At 43.4% G+C, this 19,137-nt stretch overlaps 1 protein-coding gene across 1 annotated transcript in view; it reads right to left on the reverse strand.

The window, feature by feature from the left end:
* The window catches only part of SYN1 (synapsin I), a 339,257-nt gene that overhangs the window by 13,688 nt on the left and 306,432 nt on the right, over positions 1-19,137 (reverse strand). The window contains exons 10-11 of the mRNA XM_029611803.1: positions 13,456-13,605; positions 13,295-13,370 (exon numbers count right to left, since the gene is read on the reverse strand). Coding sequence (XP_029467663.1) covers positions 13,295-13,370; positions 13,456-13,605 — 226 coding nt within the window. The remainder of the gene's footprint in view (positions 1-13,294; positions 13,371-13,455; positions 13,606-19,137) is intronic.

Consider the following 19,137-nt stretch of genomic DNA (forward strand, 5'->3'; position numbering starts at 1 on the left):
ACATGAGCAAATTCTCTCTCCTTAAGGGGGTCATTTTCAAAGGAGTTACGCATGTAAATGTGACATACTATCGTAGCAATTTTCAAAAGCTATTTACTCGAGTAAAGTGCACTTACTTGAGTAAATCCTATGGACAATTCAATGGCATATATTGTAGCAATTTTGAAAAGCCCACTTACTTGAGTAAAGTGTATTTACTCGAGCAAAAACCAGTTTTGCTCGAGTAAATGCTTTTTAAAATCTACCCCTAAGGGTGCAGCCACCATCACTAGGCATTTTGTGAAGACTTTGGGGCTGCCACTAAGCCAAAGGGTAGGACTCTGTACTGGTAATGCTTTTTGTGTAGAGTAAACCTGAAGAATTTTCTGTGCTTTTTGTTAATGAGAATATGAGCATAAGTGTCCTTTAGATCCAGTGATGTTAACTAGTCATATTGTTAGATAGTAACTAGTGTGTTCATCTTGAATTTTTCCCTTTTCAAATATGTATTGAGATCTCTGAGATCTAAAATGAGGCAACGATCACCTGATGTCTTTTGCATCAGGAAGTATCTAGAGATGAATCCCTTCACGTGGATGATTGGTACTGGTTGGATGGCTCTAGAACATAGGAGTGAGATTACCTCCTATTTCTGTAGGTGAAACTGAATTTTTGAATGATGGTGGTAATAAGGAGGGTTGTGAGGTGACTATGTTTGAAAATGTAGAAAGTAGCTTTGATAGATTATTTTTAAAACCTATTTGTCTGTAGTAATGAGCTTCCATGTTGCCAGAAGAACTTTAGACGGTAATTTTGAAATGAGTGCGAGTGCACCCACACTTGTGCGTATGAGCGTGTGAGCAAAGATACACTGGAATTGTTAATTGTGCGTGCATAAATTGTAAAATTTACCAACTACACATAAGCATGCTCCCAATTTTAAGAAGTTATTTGAGCACAGCTAGCATGCATGTGTCTTCCATAGGACTCTGTTGGCTTTTAGGTGCATATGTCAGCGGATTTTAAAACATGCTTGAATGAGGCACATTCCCAGTTTTTCAATTAGTCCACCAGTTTGTCCAGTTAATATCAAAATCTTTCAGACCCCTCTGGTTCTTTATCCTGCACACCACCTTGTTGACTTGGACCCCTCACCATGTTCTATAAGCCCTGCAACTTGATATCTATAGACTTGCTCCTCATCAGAAGCAGCAGTAAAGTTATGCGGATATCTAGCATATGTATGCTGCAGTTTTCGTTTTTAAAATATGCTGGTACACGTGGAAGTTTTGGTCCTGTCGTGGAAGTTTTGGTCCTGTCCTGGAATGTCCATTCCCCCGCTCCTTATTCTTCACGTGTGCACGGGTACATATGCGCATATTTTGCGACTTTTTAAAATCCACATTGCTCGCACATGGCCTAAATACACGTGTATATGGGCAATTTTGTGCAAACAATGCTTTTATAATCGACCTGTTAGCCTTCTCCCTACTTGAAGCTGTAGACATGGATTTTGTTGAAACTGAACTTGAATATCAAAACCCAGTAGGCAGCCTCTACAGCTGCTGACTCTGCATTGTTGCTGCACCCTTACACTTGGCCTTACCTGTTGCTGTTGAGTCTGCTGTTGGGGTTGTTGAACTATTTGTAACACTATAGGCCTTTGTCTATAATAGCTGTAAGGGTTGTAATGCCTGCAAGGTGAGTAGTAGTATGGCTTATGGTAACAGTCTTGCCAATATCTTCTTTGAGAAGACGTATCCATTTGCAATGCTGACAATGACTGAAGAACTGTACTCTGGTTTTTAATGGATTCTAAGGTTTCATTGATTTTTTTCTCCAAACAGTTGTCCCCATCATAAGGGGTGTCTGCTAATTTTTCATGGAGCTCCTCCTGGTGACTTGATGTCTGAAGCCAGGCTAGTCTTGCGACAATGCTGGTTTCTGTTACCTTGGAGGAAGTATCAAAGGAGTCGTAGATGGAATGCTTTAGATGGTGGGCAGAGTCTTCAGCATTCTTCATAACTTCTGTGAATTGTTTCAGCTGCTCTTCTGGGAGAATCTGTACAATGTCTTTTAACTGCTGTAGGTTGTTGAACAGATACGGGGAGCCTGATATTCAACCATATCCGGCTAAGATATAAAGGATATTCAGCAGCATGGCTAAGCTGCTGAATATCCACGCACAAATGGCTGCTTAGCCAGATATGTTATATAGCTCTATGGCTGGTCTAACTTATCCGACTAACACAACCAGACAAGAGCGAATATTGCTACTTATCCGGTTAACTGGATAAGTAGTGCTGCCCTGATCCAACCATTGTGCACCCACTTTCTATGTGACTGAAAGATAGCTGGATGGGGGCTCCATATTTGGAGGAGGAGGAGCAGCAGCAGAGAAGCCGTACTGATTCAGAGAGCGGAGAAGGAAAGTTAAAAGAACCAGCTGATCCCCTGCCGCTTGTGAAGTGATAGCAGAGGGTGAGAATTACAGCCAGCTGACTCCTTGCCTCCAACATCATCATCAGGGCCCGGGAACTTTAAAACCCGAGGTAAGCCGGCATACTGTGTGGTTCCGTATTTGGAGGAGGAGGAGCAGCAAAGAAGCCGTCCTGATTTGGAGAGCGGAGAAGGAAAGTTAAAAGAACTAGCTGATCCCCTGCCGCTTTTGAAGTGAAAGCGGAGGGTGAGAATTACAGCCAGCTGAGTGCCTTGCCTCCGACGTTATCATCAGGGCCCGGGAATTTTAAAACCTGAGGCAAGCCGGCGCGTAGGCATTACCGGCGTGCAGCCTAAGCCGTGCGAGCCGAAGGGGGCGCGCGGCTTAGACCGGCTTTGACCGTGATTTGACTGCGACTTGACCGGAAATTTTGATTAAAGTTTATGGTAATTTATGGGCCGGAAAAGAAAGGCAAGATTTGCTACATCCTCTCCAGCTATCGTTGGTCCCATGGATGCCCACATAAACCGGCAGGGAATGCCGCAATTGACTGCACACGTGACATCTCGGATGCATCACTGAATCCAGGCAATCGGCCTACACCCCCACAACCCCAGGGCGCTGCGGGAGAAGAACATCAAATGGAAACTGCACCAGGAAATGTGAGAGTACAAGAAATACACTATTCATTGACTGATGAGGTTCCTATACCCTGCCCTGATTTACAATCTACAGAGGCAGAGGAGAGTAGTGTAGTTATAACCATGAATAGATTCCAGATGGATTCTGTGGATCCAGCAAGAGTGACTCTCGGGGATTTGTAGAAGGTACTGTTGAAGTTAGACTCTAATCTAGTACAAGTTAACACTTCTCTAACTTCGCTGGTAAATGCTAATAGATCATTAATATCAGAACAAGGAAAAAGGTTGAGTGAAGTAGAAACATCATTAAAAGAAATGTCTATGAAAATACGAAATATTCAAGAGAGGGAAAGTATGAATATTGCAGATAGTGTTGTACTGCATGCAGATTTAGAAAATCTTGAAAATCTGTTAAGAATAAAGAATTTAAGATTTGTAAACTTCCCGATCACGAGACTGCTCTCCCCATATGAAATGTTTGTTAAATTTTTGAAAGAAAATTTGGCTTTTGAGGAGAAAGATATTCCGTTTATATTTATTTATTTATTTTATTTATTTCAGATTTTTATATACCGGCATTCGAGACAGCAGTCACATCATGCTGGTTCACATAGAACAGGGGTGCATAGTAAACATAACTATAACAATGGTGCTGAAAAGGCAGTTACATATAACAGGCTGATAAGAACTTGGCTGAGAAGGAAGAGAAAGGACAGGTTATTAATTCACACAGGTAAACGATAGAAGATATGGTTAATCAAGGTGTAGTTGGAGATTAGTTGACCATGTTGGCGTCCGGGAAAGCTTGTATGAATATCCAGGTCTTTAGTCTTTTTTTGAAGGTTGAGATGCATGGTTCTGTTCTGAGATTTGAGGGGATGGAGTTCCATAACGGTGGAATGGCTGTAGAGAAAGCCCGGTCTCTTAGTGTGCAGTGTCTAGCAGATTTGGACGGTGGTACCTGTAGCGATCCCTTGTATGCATCTCTTGTCGGTCTTGACGAATTGTGTAGTCGGAGAGGGATCTGTAGGTCAATGGGAGCCAGTTGGTGGATAATTTTGTATGTGGTAAGAATGGCCTTGTATATTATTCTAAAGTGTATAGGTAGCCAATGGAGGCTCTTTAGAATCGGGGTTATGTGGTCCCTTCTCCTGGTATTTGTCAGAATTCGTGCAGCTGCATTTTGCACCATCTGAAGCGGTTTGGTGTATGAAGCGGGAAGGCCGAGTAGGATGGTGTTACAATAGTCTAATTTTGAAAAAATGATTGCTTGTAGAATGGTTCTGAAATCTTGGGCATGGAAAAGAGGTCTAATTCTTTTCAGCACTTGTAGTTGGTAGAAACAGTCTTTGGTGGTTTTGTTAATGGTGGCTTTGAAATTCAGGCGATTATCAATTAGGACTCCTAGGTCTCTCACTTGTGTGATTGTTGGCGTGGCTTGTTGTGCAGAGGTGATGGTGCTATTTTCTGAGGCGATGAGCAGGAGTTCAGTTTTGCCGGAATTTAATACCAGGTTTAGGCTGGTGAGGAGGAGTTTAATTTTTTGAAGGCATGTATCCCAGTAAGCCAGAGTTTTTGCGAAGGAATCCTTAATGGGTATCAGGACCTGGATTTATTATTTTATAATAATATCTCTAAGATTTATTAATTTTCCACATGCCCAAATAACATCCAAGGCCCTAGAGTGGATAATAGCCTTGGCATTTCAACCTTTTTAGAGGAATCTCTTGCCGTTATAAATAGAAGAGCTATGCTCTTCGTTTCCTTCTTGTTAGAGAAAGATAAAGAATATGTCTTTGGGAAATTTTTTAAATGCAAGGATTTACAATTCTGTGGTTGTCTCCAGGCCCACACAGATCCGTAGAAGACAGTTTTTGGCTCTAAAAAGTAAAACCCTGGAAATTGGGGCTACATTTTATTTGAAGTTTCCGTCTAAGTGTTATGTGACTTTCCAGGGTAATAAGTTTATATTTAGGGAGCCACCCCACCTTGAAAATTTTCTGAGGGATAAATCTAGTTTGACTGAGAGTCAAATTACAACAGGAAAGTAGTCCTTAGAGCAGGGGTCAGGAACCTTTTTGGCTGAGAGAGCCATAAACGCCACATATTTTAAAATGTAATTCCATGAGAGCCATACAATATGTTTAAAACTAAATACAAGTAAATGTGTGCATTTTATGTAAGATCACACTTTTAAAGTACAATAAGTCTCTGAAAATATTACACCAGGCCTTAAGACACCAATACATCTCCTATTAGGAAAACGGACCAAGTCAGGCTGCTATAGAGTCCTACACAGAAACTACATGCCAGCAGAAAACCTCACCTGAATCAAGTGCTGTCCCTCACCTAACATAGAATAAAGAGACCAAAACGCATAACAAGAAGCATGCAGACAAAAACTGAATTGGAAACTGCAACAAGCCAGAGTCTCTGTATGCAGTGTAACAAAGGAAAAAAGAAACATCACACATCCTTATAAAACAAATCAAGAAATATAAAATCATCAGCAGTAAAACTGTACTAACAAAAAGAACATATTTCGAAACAGCTGATGAGTGGAATATCCAATAATTAAAAACTCATATAAAACATTTCCAGATACCAACAAAATATTTCAAAATAGCAGACACAAAGATCCAGTAATGAAAAATAATAAGGATACAAAAAATTTTTTGCTCTGCATACCTGGGAACGTTTGATATCCAGGTGTCCTGAGATTGTTCTGAATTAGCAGGAGGTGGGGTGGTTTGCTTGGAACTTTCTCCTCTCTCAGTCACTCACATATACAAATGTTTTTTCTCTCTCACTTATATAGGCTCTTAATTACACATTTACACACATGCTGTCTATCTTTTCACGCTTACACACACACAGGCTTTCAATCACATAAATACATGCTGTCTTTTTCTCTCACACACAGACTCTCATTCACATGCTTACAAACATGTCCTCTCTTTCTCTCATTTACACACAGGCTCTCAATCACATACTCACATGCTCCCTCACCTAAATCAGCTCTCAATCACACACATACACACATGGTCTCTCTCTCTCATTTAAACACAGGCTCTCAATCACATACTCACATGCTCCCTCACCTAAATCAGCTCTCAATCACACAGACACACATGGTCTCTCTCTCTCATTTAAACACAGGCTCTCAATCACATACTCACATGCTCCCTCACCTAAATCAGCTCTCAATCACACAGACACACATGGTCTCTCTCTCTCATTTAAACACAGGCTCTCAATCACATACTCACATGCTCCATCACCTAAACCAGCTGTCAATCAGACACAGACACACATGATCTCTCTCTTACTTATACACACAGGCTCTTAATCATACATACACATGATCTCTCTCACACACAAAGGATCTCAATCATACACACATACTCTTTCAAACAAACAGGTTTTCAATTACAAACTTACACATACAGGTTCCCAATGGTAAACTTACATTCATGCTCTCTCTCTCACAGGCAGGATCTCAATCACAGACATACTCTCTTTCACATATACAGGCTCTCAATCATTCACATACATGCAATCTCTCACTCACACACACAGGATCTCAAACACACATGCTTGCTCGCTCATTCATTCACTCTCTCTCTCCCCCTTCCCCCCCCCCCCCGGGAACTCGCGGCAGCAGCAGCCACCTCCCAACGCTAACCTCCTTCATTTTCAGCCCTCGCGGAGGCGAAGGCGGAGTCCCATCGGCCGCGGTTGAAGATTTTCATTTTCCTCCGAGCCGCGCTGCAGTCTTCTTCCCGTCGGACACTAGCGTGCCTGCGCGGGTCTTCCCGCGCAGGCACCCGATGCTCTCCACTTCCTCTTCCGGGCCGCGGGAAGAAGAGAGCACCGGCGTGCTCTCTTCTTCCCGCGGCCCAGAAGAGGAAGTGGAGAGCATCGGGTGCCTGCGCGGGAAGACCCGCGCAGGCACCCGATGACTCCAGCGCTGGCATCCGGCTGACACCCGATGACTCCCGCGCAGGCACCCGGATGACTCCAGTCGGCGTGCTCTCTTCTCCTCCCCCCCGCGGCCCGGAAGAGGAAGTGGTGAGCATCGGGTGCCTGCGCGGAAGAAGAGACCACGCTAGTGTGGTCTCTTCTTCCCGCGCAGGCACCCGATGCTCTCCACTTCCTCTTCCGGGCCGCGGGGGGGGGGGGGGAGAAGAGAGCACACCGGTGCCGCTGACTCCAGCTGTCCTGCCGCGTTCCGCCCGGCTGACAGCATTTTAAGCCCGGGCGGCGGAGGACCGGGGAGCAGCTGGGTCAGCGGGGAACCGCGAAGTATGGCGACACTTGTCTGCGAGCCAGATGCAGCCCTCAAAAGAGCCATATCTGGCTCGCGAGCCATGGGTTCCCGACCCCTGCCTTAGAGTATCATTTAGATTCTGCTCCTATCCACAGATGTAATTATGAATGATTTATTTTTTCGGGAACCCCCATATTATTAGGTTATATGAGTGAAATAATGTTTTTATTTATGATTTATTTGGAGTTTGAAAGTTGTATTTCCCATATGATTGCCTCTATATATGTGATGTAACATGTTTTATGTTATGTAATTTTGAAAATTTAATAAAGAGAGAATTGAAGAAAAATAGCTGGATAAGTCACTTATCCGGCTATCTAGTGGCCGCTGAATATACCCGGATATTCAGCGGCCTGCTAGATAGCTGGATAAGTCCTACTTAACCGGTTATTGAGCCCTGAACATGCTTTCACAATCGTGTTAAGGATGCATGAATCTTTGCTGGGTGAAGTGTTTGAGAAGGTCTTTGTTTTCTTAGTCTTTTTTATGGCTGACTCCACAATAAGTGCTTGATGAGGTAATTGCATCTTATCATATCCAAGGCACTTTTGTATATTGTATTTTATGTCTATGGTTTTTGCTAGTGGGGAGATGGAATAAAGTGTTTTCCATATTTTAATCTGGACTTGAAGCAGTGCTTGATTCATGGGGACAGCTTTGTACTGCTTTGGAATCTGAATGCATTGCAACATGCCCTGCAGTTCTGCTGCAGGGTCTTCTTCGTGGAGATTGAATTCCAGGGCATCCAACATCTTCTTTATAAAAGCTGAGTATGTCATATGTTCAGGAGGTATAGCCACCTTATTAGGCTCTGAAGAGGGGGGTCTAATGCAGATCTGGGGAAACAGCACCAGGGAGCTCTCCCACTGAGTCATCTGTCATATATGATTGATCAGATTGAGAGTCAATATAATGAGCTACTGAAGGTTCAGCTTTGTCAGAAGATACTTCAATTGGCTGGACTTCTAGAGAAACCTGATTGTGGCCTATTGAGTGCAGAACAAACTTGGATTGTAGTTCTTCTTTTTAATTTTTCCAAGATCAGCTTCTTTATGGTCTTCTCTTCATTTGGTAGTTTATGTGTGTGAGTCTTGACAATATCTGTCCACAATTTTTGTGCAAATGAGTGGCACTCTGAGAGTGCTAGAAAGGGGAAATTTTGGTTAATGTATGAAGGTAGAGGATAATGCATGTGGCTCTAGCAAAGGTGGTGAAGGAGACAAATCAGACAGATTTGTAGACTTGTTTGTTTTCTTTCCTGGCAGATCTTCTGCACCAAAGTGTTGGTGGCAGGGGTTGAATGCCTTGATGCTAATGATACCTGCCCCGATGAGTTGGAGCTGCAAGATTTCTGTGCCGTGACACATTTTAGCTTTGATTTGTAGATGCTGTGTATCTTCTGTGCCACAATATATGTTCTTGGAGTTAATCCTTCTGCACCAGCGGTTTGTCATGCTTAAGTATGCACCATTGAAACTTTCACTGCTGTATCTGGTGCACTATCAGTATATGGCACCGAGTTTGAGTCTCAATGCTTCTGTGCCAGTGATTGAGCTAAAGACCTATCTCTTGATTTTCTTGAGGTTTCAGAAGATCTTTGTCTCTTTCTGTGGTGTTTTGATTATTTATGTTCCATTGAGCCTTTAAGTTCATATTGGAACTTTAGATTTCTCTATATAAGTGCTCTTGGGAACATTCTGCTGTAGGGGCCAAAGTGTTGATCTACAGTTGCCATTTTATGGTGACATTGTTTGCAGGCCTTGAAGGGATCTTTCCCTTTTTTTGATAAGGGAGCTTGCTCTGGCATTTTTCCCCTTTCTGATCTTCAATGTTAGAAAAGAAAGGTTGAAAAAGTAAAAAGTCTTCTTTGTTTTGTGATACGCTGACAAGTGAGAAGAATCTGTTCCCATTTGTGAAGCAGAAAAAATTAGACTGATTGAGGTCATGCGACGACACTAGAGTGAGAAGTTCTGGGTATGCCCAGAACAAAATAGAGAAGTTTCTGGGTTACAGAAGAAAATGGACCCAGTCGGAACTTTCGGATAACATCACCTATATTATCTGGCTGTAATGTAATGCTTGTCCATGGAGAATAGAGGAAACCCAAGAGTATGCTGACACAGAAGTGGCTAAGTTTTCTTCAGGGCCAAGGAAAACAGAAAAGTTGGCATGGCTCCCTATTTCAGGATGTCCATTTCATATCTCCATAGGGATAGGTGCCAATGCTAGTATGAGCTGTTGAGCCAGTATTGGTGTTAAGGTGTAAATGAGAATGCACTAATTGGAGATCACTCAGTACTCCCATCAACAATGAATAACCCAATACACAAACCTCAACACCATGTGTGTGCCAAGCGAAAGCCTAAAAAATACTCTGGTTTAACAGTGCAGATAACAGTAACTGAGTAAACCTCAAACTCAATTGAACATATTTGATGGCCCCCCTGAGTTGTGAATTAAAGACCACAAACTGACTCTTGGGAGACCAGTATTGAGCAGTCTTGGAGCACACAGAACTTCCAACACATTCAGGCTCTCGAAGCCGTGAATTGACAAACTGCACTGACAAGATGACACCTCCATTCAGAGCTCAGCACTCACCCAATTCAGCTTTCAGTTCACATTGCTGGATTCTATTTTGAGACTCAGGTAGGGAGATAGAGATTTGGCTTGATTCTGAGACCTATCCTCAGAGCAAGGTGCCAAAAAGACTGAGGATCCCTTCAGTGAGATATGGCCATCGAAGAGATATTGTTTGGCTCCTTTGGCCTTGTGTCAGGCTCAGACTCTGTCCTTCTGAACCCAAACCATTCTAGACAACATCCTATAGCAGATTTCACAGCTAGAGATGCCATTGGCCAGCCACAAACATTTGTAAATCACTTTATAATGATCAGTCAGAAACATTTTCTATGTGCACTTGGGGCACCGCTTGAAGTACGTAGCTTTTTCTCAGCTATTGTCAGAAAAACTGATGAGGTTAAGACTTGGGTAAGTGTAAAAGTTTGGACCTTGCTGGGTAGTGAAGTTATCAGAATTCTATACTGCAGTCCTGCATCCTAACAGATTTATTTATTTATTTATTTATTTATTTATTTATTTAAATAATTTATATACTGGAGGTTCCTGTATAATATACATATCACCCCGGTTTACAAAGAACAGTAACTGTCGCTACATTTAGCGGTTTACATAGAACATAATTAAAAACGAGGTAAACAAGTTTTATATTGAACAAATTAATCATAGTAAGCAAATAGTATAAAATAGTAAAACCGTTACTAAACATGCAGTTAATAAATAAATAAATAACATGGTAATATGTTAGTCAACATGAAATATGTATATAGTCAGCATGAATATGTGTATATCTGATTGTAGAAAGGAAGAATATAAATGATCTGATTATATCATAGTGGAAGTGAGAGACTATTCTTCCTGTTCTTATCTCTAGGGGAATACTTGTTTGAACAACCAAGTCTTAAGTTTCTTTTTAAATGTAGCGTGGCATGGTTCCAGGCGAAGGTCTGAAGGGAGCGAATTCCAAAGTGACGGGCCCGCTGTAGATAGTGCACGTTTCCTCAGAACGGATTTCGCCGGTTGTGTGATTAGTCTGTTCTGATATGCGCTTCTGGTTGGTTTCACGGATGTGTGTAGTTGAATTTGAAATGTTAAGTTGAGAGGAGCGATGTTGTATAAGGCCTTGTGTATCATCATCAGCGACTTGAATTGGATCCTATATTTAATCGGAAGCCAGTGGAGGTGGTGGAGGATTGGGGAGATATGATCTCTTTTTTTGGCATTTGAGAGAATTCTTGCGGAGGCGTTCAGGACCATCTGAAGTGGTTTGGTGGTGCATGCAGGTAGGCCTAGGAGGAGGGAGTTGCAGTAGTCCAGTTTTGGGAGTATGATGGCCTGTAAAACCATGCGGAAGTCTCTGTATAGGAGGAGTGGTTTAAGTTTCTTTAATGTTTGAAGTTTAAAGAAACATTCTTTTGTTGTGTTGTTAACGAATTTGTTGAATTTGTTGAGATATATATAATCAAAAATTAGACAAAGAAATGTAAGTGTTTATTTTTTATAAGTTGCCAACAAATAGAAAAAAATTCAGTTGGGTGCAGCACCGTTGGAACACATGGTTGCCAGTGAGTGCAGGAATGTATAAAAAAACAAAAAACCTTTAAGGTTTTGCTAAAAATGACCATGGCATCTAATGGAAAGAAAAAAACCCAGCAACAAAATCACCAAAATGCTAAAATATGCCTGGCCTGTTGCAGAGAAGAGGAATCACGTCTAGCATTGCCAATGGACAAAAAGAAACTGAGGCAGCTGCAGGGCCACAACCATATTGAAAATCTGATGCATACTCGGTTAAGACTTCTAGAGGTCCATATTGAATAAGAAGCAGGAAAGTTACCTGGATATCTTTATCCGGATATTTAGAGGAATATACCTGAGTAAGTGTTCTACCTGGTTAAAGTTGCCTGAATAACTTTAGTACAGTGATTTTTCTGACTAGACTTACCCAATTACGTTTATGTGGCTACAGTTACGCGCCCCGCCCGCGGCCGTCCCGCACACGGGCCTACTCACCTTCATGATTCCACAGCGGGTTCCGGGACGACCTCCCTCGCGGTAGTTGCCAGCTCTGCTAGGCCCTGGCGTCCTGCGGCAGCGGTCGCCGGACCTTCCACTGCGCGCCAGGTTTCACGCCGAGGCTCAGCGTCCTCTGCCATGTAAGTCATGCCCCACGCGTGCGCCGACTGCCCGGACTCATGTAGGGCCAAGGACGGTTTTAGCTCCGTGGCGCGCCCTGATTGATCCCTCGATATAAGGAAGTTCCTGTCTATGCTTCCTTGCCTTGGCAATCGGGTCGGTTTGTTCTAAGATTGCCTCTGCGTTTGTTCCTGTTCTTGCCTGTTCCTAGTCTCATTCCAGGATCCTTCTGTTCCAGTCCTGTTCCTGACTTGTTCCTGCATCCTAGTTCCTGCGTCCTGCTTGTTCCTGTGTTCGTCTGTCTGTCTATCCAGGTAGTACCCTTGGACTGTCTTACTGGTACTGACCTCAGCTTGCTCCTGACCTGCCTGCCTGCCACCTGTCTCAAGATCTCAGCCTGCTTTTGACCTCGTCTGACCTCCGGTACCTGACCCCTGCTTTACTGACCATTCCTCGGACTGATCTCTGGATCTTGACCTTTGCCTGACCTGACCTTGTCTCCAGATTCTGGCTCTGTTCCTCGCCTTGTCATCACCAACTCTGTTCTCGTTCTCCTTGTTCCAACCAGCCTCCAACTTCGAACCCGACTGCGCTCCCCCTGTGTCCGTGGGCACGCCAGACGTTCATTCTCTCAGGAGACCCTGCGAGGCCCACCTAAGTCCAAGCGGCCCGGGTCCCTACGGGCTCCTCCCGGGGGGACCTCGGGCTTCCAGTGGTGAAGCTCTTCACAGCCTCTGTCTCCTCTAGTGCTCTGCCCCCTGGGGTTAGTTACCTCCTGTTCCCTTTCAGGAGACGTTTCTTCACTAACCCAGGACAAGGGTTCACCCCGAACGCAACAGCTACTGCTGAATATCAGCACTACCTGGATTCATTTTAGCAATGCCCCAAAATACTTCTTTATTTGGTTAAATTTTAGCTGTGTAATTACTTATCCAAGTCAAATTTTACTGGTGGGAGGGGTAGGAAATTAAAATCAGTGGGGTTAATTCAGGTAACATCAAAAGTTACCTAGACAAACCCTTTTGAATATCAGCCTTCTTGTTTTTGCCAGAAAGCTCTGGAAGGCTGTGATCCACTAGTGTGACTGACAGATCTGCTTGTCGTCGAACAAGGTTTTATACAGGGGAGTGAGTGTATTGGGGCTCCTGTCTATAATGGGAGGTCTCATCAGTCATCCCTGCTCTGTACCTTGAGGCGGGGGGCGCTGCTGAGCTGGAGGCCCCTGCTGAGGGCTTGGTCCTATTCTGGCTGGGGGAGGCTGACTCTGTAAGATAAGAAAAAAAAACATTGAGATTAAAGGGCACAAGCGAAGCACCTTATACAGATAAGAAAAGGAAAGGCAAGGATACCTGAGGCTGCTGCACCGGCAGAGAGCGCACTGGGGATGGGGTTGGAGTGCGTGGGAGAGCCTGGCTCATTCTGCTGACCACAAGGTCCACGATTAGCTGCCGATCCTCATCCTGGTGTTCTCCTATCAGAGGCATGGCTGAGCCCACAACCTTGGACAGAGAAAGAAAGAGAGAGAAAAACTCCATAAACATTTTACCTTCAGCACCCTCTAATTTTCCAGTACTGGATCAAACTCCCCTATACACACAGTTCTGCCAATGCACGTCAAACCTGTCCTACAGCACCCTCTGCTATTTCAGTACTGAGGCGCACAGGCACACAACTCTAACACTTCAATCCAGTCCTGCCAATTTATTTAAAATATTTAGAGTATATGCAAATTGGTAAAATAAAGTAAATTAACAGGTTATTGAGGAGAAAGCCATTAAACAAATAAACTATTTGCATTATATTTATTAAAAAAAACAAATAGGCAGTTACATTTTTATACTAATGCTGGAATGGTTTTCCAGTGTCTTTCCTGGAACACTCTCACTTTCTAGCTTCTCTCCTTCCTTTATTCTGAGATAACTGCTATTATTTACCTACATATTTTCTTTGGTGGTTTCTCCAGCTGCCTAATGGACAGCAGACATCTTACAACCCATAAATAATATTTTTTTGAAACTTTTTATTTAACACATTTTCCAATACACAGGAATGTACAAATAAATATGTACACTGCTTCATTAAATCATCAATTATTACAGGTAACAGCAAGTAGTGAATCCCCCTTTTAACAAAACATCAGTCAACCAGTCTGGTTGAAAGCATGATAAGGGCCCCATATATTCTGGTATTTAAAGTGTTCATTCTTAACAGAAAACATAAAAGCTCAATATCTGCTATTTCCCTGACTTGATCCAGCCAATGTCGTAACCTAGGGCTAGATTTCCAAAAGGTCGCTATAGTGAACCTAGCAGCCAAGAGTTTACCTACTAGAGGTCGATATTTTCTACGGACCAACAAACCCACCCATCTGCCAAGTAAACCCAGTGTGGGAAAAATACAAATAGGGAAACCTAGGATATCAGCAATTTCCTTCGTCACTTGACTCCAAAAGCAACACAAACTTTCACATTGCCACCATATGTGCATATATGAACCCACTTCACCGCAGCCACGCCAACACAGCGCTGAGGCATGCCCATATATTTTCCCATAAAAAAGGGACATTCGATAAGTTCTAGTCAATAATCGGACCATAAGCTCCACCCGTTTAAGACAGGAGCTATGATATGCCGTCAACCAAATATGTTTCCAAACCTTGAAGTTATAAGCAGTACCCAGATCTGTGTTCCATTGCACCATCAATTTCTGGGGCGTTTCTTCACCATATCTGCGAAGAAGTATACCCCAGTAGAGAACAACAAAAAAGTGGATGCCACAAAATAGTCCTTTTCAATATTTAATCAAGGAGACGTGAGAAATCTTATACACATGCCCGACTGGCCGAGTTTCGCCACCAATGGTGGCTGCCTCAGGGGCTACAAACATATATAAATATTTTAATAAATCATAAATCATATTAAAAACATTGGACTTAAAAACATAAATAAAACATAAAAATAATTAAAAAATATAAGGACTCAAAAAGACAATGGTATATAAATTTAAACGAATGAGATACACTGTGTAAGAAATACTGAAAAAAACTTGGGCTTCATAAAAATTACAATAAAAATGGAAAGTACCTTGTTAGTCAAAGAACAGTATTCAGATGATGGTCCAAATAAGGTCAAGTGTGTACCTGTATCTATTTCAAAACAAGTAGATCATGGTCAGCTATATATAAAAATTATACAAAATAATGAGTGGATCAACTAAGTTCCACCTATGTGTACTACACAAAACATCCCCTTTTTTTTATATAAATCATGTATATTTTATTTAATTATGTAGAAAAACTTTTCCAATATTGTGCTAAGGTTGTAAATATTTGGGATATATAATATGTTATTTATTTAATTAATTATAATACTGTATTGAATAAGATGAGTGTTCTCTATATCATTAACACACAACTCTAATATCATCCACTCATAATACTTTGAGAAATAAAATAAAATAAAAAATGAAATAGATTTGATTTTATTTTTCAATTTATTTTTCAAAGTATTATGAGTGGATGAACCATGTTATTGACATCACTGGGGTCACTTTCCAGTGACACAAGATAATTCATTGTTATGAATAATTTATTACTTGTGTATCTGGGGTGTTTGAGAGATATTAGAGTTGTGTGTTAATGATATAGAGAACACTCGTCTTATTCAATACAGTATTATAATTAATTAAATAAATAACATATTATATATCCCAACCAAATATTTACAACCTTAGCACAATATTGGAAAAGTTTTTCTACATAATTAAATAAAATATACATGATTTATATAAAAAAAAAAGTGGATGTTTCGTGTAGTACACATAGGTGGAACTTAGTTGATCCACTCATTATTTTGTATAATTTTTATATATAGCTGACCATGATCTACTTGTTTTGAAATAGATACAGGTACACACTTGACCTTATTCGGACCATCATCTGAATACTGTTCTTTGACTAACAAGGTACTTTCCATTTTTATTGTAATTTTTATGAAGCCAAAGTTTTTTTTAGTATTTCTTACACAGTGTATCTCATTCATTTAAATTTATATACCATTGTCTTTTTGAGTCCTTATATTTTTTAATTATTTTTATATGTTTTATTTATGTTTTTAAGTCCAATGTTTTTAATATGATTTATGATTTATTAAAATATTTATATATGCTTGTTTGTAGCCCCTGAGGCAGCCACCATTGGTGGCGAAACTCGGCCAGAGTCGGGCATGTGTATAAGATTTCTCACGTCTCCTTGATTAAATATTGAAAAGGACTATTTTGTGGCATCCACTTTATTGTTGTTTTCCTCACGGCTTCACTGGATCGCCTACCCCAGTAGAGAGCCATTATCCCCTTGGCAAAGGCATCTGGGTCACCCAAGTAGGTCTCCAATTTAGACATAGATCCAGTGGTGAGGAAACATCCAAATGGACATCTAAAATGGACATCTAAAACCTCCCGCAATCTCTGATAATAGACCCTTGAGGAGTCAGGTAGTTCATATTCATCACATAGCGTTGTTCGAGAAACCGGTTAGGTAAATCAATGTGACGAAGAACCGCAAACAAAAAAAAGAAAATTATTCCTTACCTGCTAATTTTCGTTCCTGTAATATCATGGATCATTCCAGACGGTGGGTTATGTCCCCCGTCCAGCAGATGGAGTCAGAACAAAAACTTTCAGGGGAGGACCTATATAACTACACCTCCCCTGTCTCAACCCTCAGTAACTAGACTAGCAAAGCCAAGAAGAGAAGAGACAGAACCAGAGGGATCAAGTACCCAAAAACTCAAACAACCGCTGTCAATCCGACAGCAACTAGATTCTGGAACCAAATTCTTAACGGTGAACTTGCGAACAGCACTGCGTGAAAAAACAGGCGCGCAGCACCAAAAAGCACAGAGTGAAGGATTGATAAGATAGGTAAGCAGGGATGTCCCACAAGCAACTCCCAAAGCGAGGGAGGGTGTCTGGAACGAAAATTAGCAGGTAAGGAATAATTTTCTTTTCCCTGTACATACCAGGATCATTCCAGACGGTGGGATGTACCAAAGCTTCCCCATCACGGGTGGGCCGCAGACAGCCCTGCTCGTTTGACCCTGTCTCCAAGCTGACCGCCCGACGGCGCACGGACGTCCAGGTGATAATGCCTCGCAAAAGTATGCAGCGACTTCCAGGTGGCCGCCCTACAAATTTCCTGAGTGGAGACGGAAGAGCTCTCCGCCCAAGATGTCGCCTGGGCTCGAAGGGAATGAGCCTTAACCACTAGCGGCGGAGACTTACCTACTCCAAGGTACGCTGCTATAAATCGCTCCCTTCAGCCAGCGAGCAATGGATTGCTTGGAGGCCATGCAACCCTTCCTGGGCCCCGACCAAAGGATAAACAAATGATCGGAAAGCCGAAACTCATTCGTGACCTCCAGATAGTGCATCAAAGAACGCCTTACATCTAGTCTGCACAGGTCACCCGACTCAGAGGAGGAAAAGGACGGTAGTTCCACCAATTGGTTGAGATGGAAAGCCGAAACCACCTTAGGAAGAAACGATGGCACCGTACGCAGGGAAACACCGTCAGGCGTAAAACGCAGGTATGGCATCGGCAGGATAGGGCCTGCAGCTCGGAAATCTGCCTCGCCGAGCTGATTGCCACCAGAAAGATGGTCTTGAGAGTGACGTCCTTGATGGAGGCTGTACTCAGGGGTTCGAAGGGAGTACCGCAGAGAGCCCGAAGAACCAGATTCAGATTCCACGATGGACAAGGCGGGCGAATCGGAGGCTTCAAGTGTCTCACTCCTTTGAGAAAACGTAAGACATCCGGATGTGAAGACAGGAACTCCCTGTTTCCATTACGAAGGAAGGCCCCCAAGGCCTCCACCTGAACCCTGAGGGAATTATAGGCAAGACCCAAATCCAGACCTGCCTGTAGAAAGGAGAGGACCTGTGCCACCGAGGCCTGTGTCGGTTGAATCCCATTCGATCCGCACCACTCCTCAAAAATCTTCCATACCCTGACATAGGTGACAGAAGTGGACCTCTTACGTGCTTTCAGTAGCGTTGAGATGACGGACTCCAGATAACCGCGCCGCCTTAGCTTGCGCCTCTCAAAAGCCAAGCCGCAAGACAGGAGCGATCTGCCTCCTTGAAAAATATTGGTCCCTGGCAGAGGAGATGTGGAAGATGACTGAGTCGAAGGGGCCCCTCCATCGCCAGGTTGCGGAGGTCTGCGAACTACGGTCGTCGGGGCCACTCTGGCGCCACCAGGATCACCGACCCTTGATGCGCCTCTATCCTGCGAATGACCTTGCCCACGAGAGGCCACGGCGGGAACACATACAGGAGACACTGACGCGGCCAAGGCAGGACCAGCGCATCTACCCCTTCCACGCCGCGCTCCCGCCTGCGGCTGAAGAAATGGGCGGCCTTTGCATTTCCGGTGGTTGCCATTAGGTCCACGTGCGGCGTCCCCCAGCACTCCACTATCATCCGCATTGCTTCCTCCGAGAGCTCCCACTCTCCGGGGTCCAGGTTTTGTCGGCTGAGGAAGTCCGCCTGCACGTTGTCCACGCCCGCTATGTGCGAAGCCGCTAGGCGTTGGAGGTGGAGTTCCGCCCACTCCATCAGTTTGTCGGTCTCCAGAGAGACGAGACGACTTCTCGTGCCTCCCTGACGATTGTTGTACGCCACCGTGGTCGCATTGTCCGATAGCACCCTGACTACTCAATGGTGTACCATTGGGAAGAAGCCCTGTAACGCAAGATGGATCGCCCTGGTCTCCAAGCGATTGATGGGCCACTTCGACTGCTCCTCCGTCCACCGGCCCTGGATTGAACTGTCCCGACAGACCGCTCCCCAGCCTGCGAGGCTGGCATCCGTGGTGAGAATCACCCAATCCGGGTCCTCCAGAGACACCCCCTGAGCCAAGTGCTGAGGATCCAGCCACCAGTGGAGACTGAGCAAGGTTACCCTCGGGATCGGCAGAATCACTTGGAATTCCCGCGACACCGGCTTCCACCGGGTAAGCAGGGACCTCTGAA

Source organism: Rhinatrema bivittatum, chromosome 1 (assembly GCF_901001135.1).
Source record: "Rhinatrema bivittatum chromosome 1, aRhiBiv1.1, whole genome shotgun sequence".
In the NCBI taxonomy this organism is placed as follows: Eukaryota; Metazoa; Chordata; class Amphibia; order Gymnophiona; family Rhinatrematidae; genus Rhinatrema; species Rhinatrema bivittatum.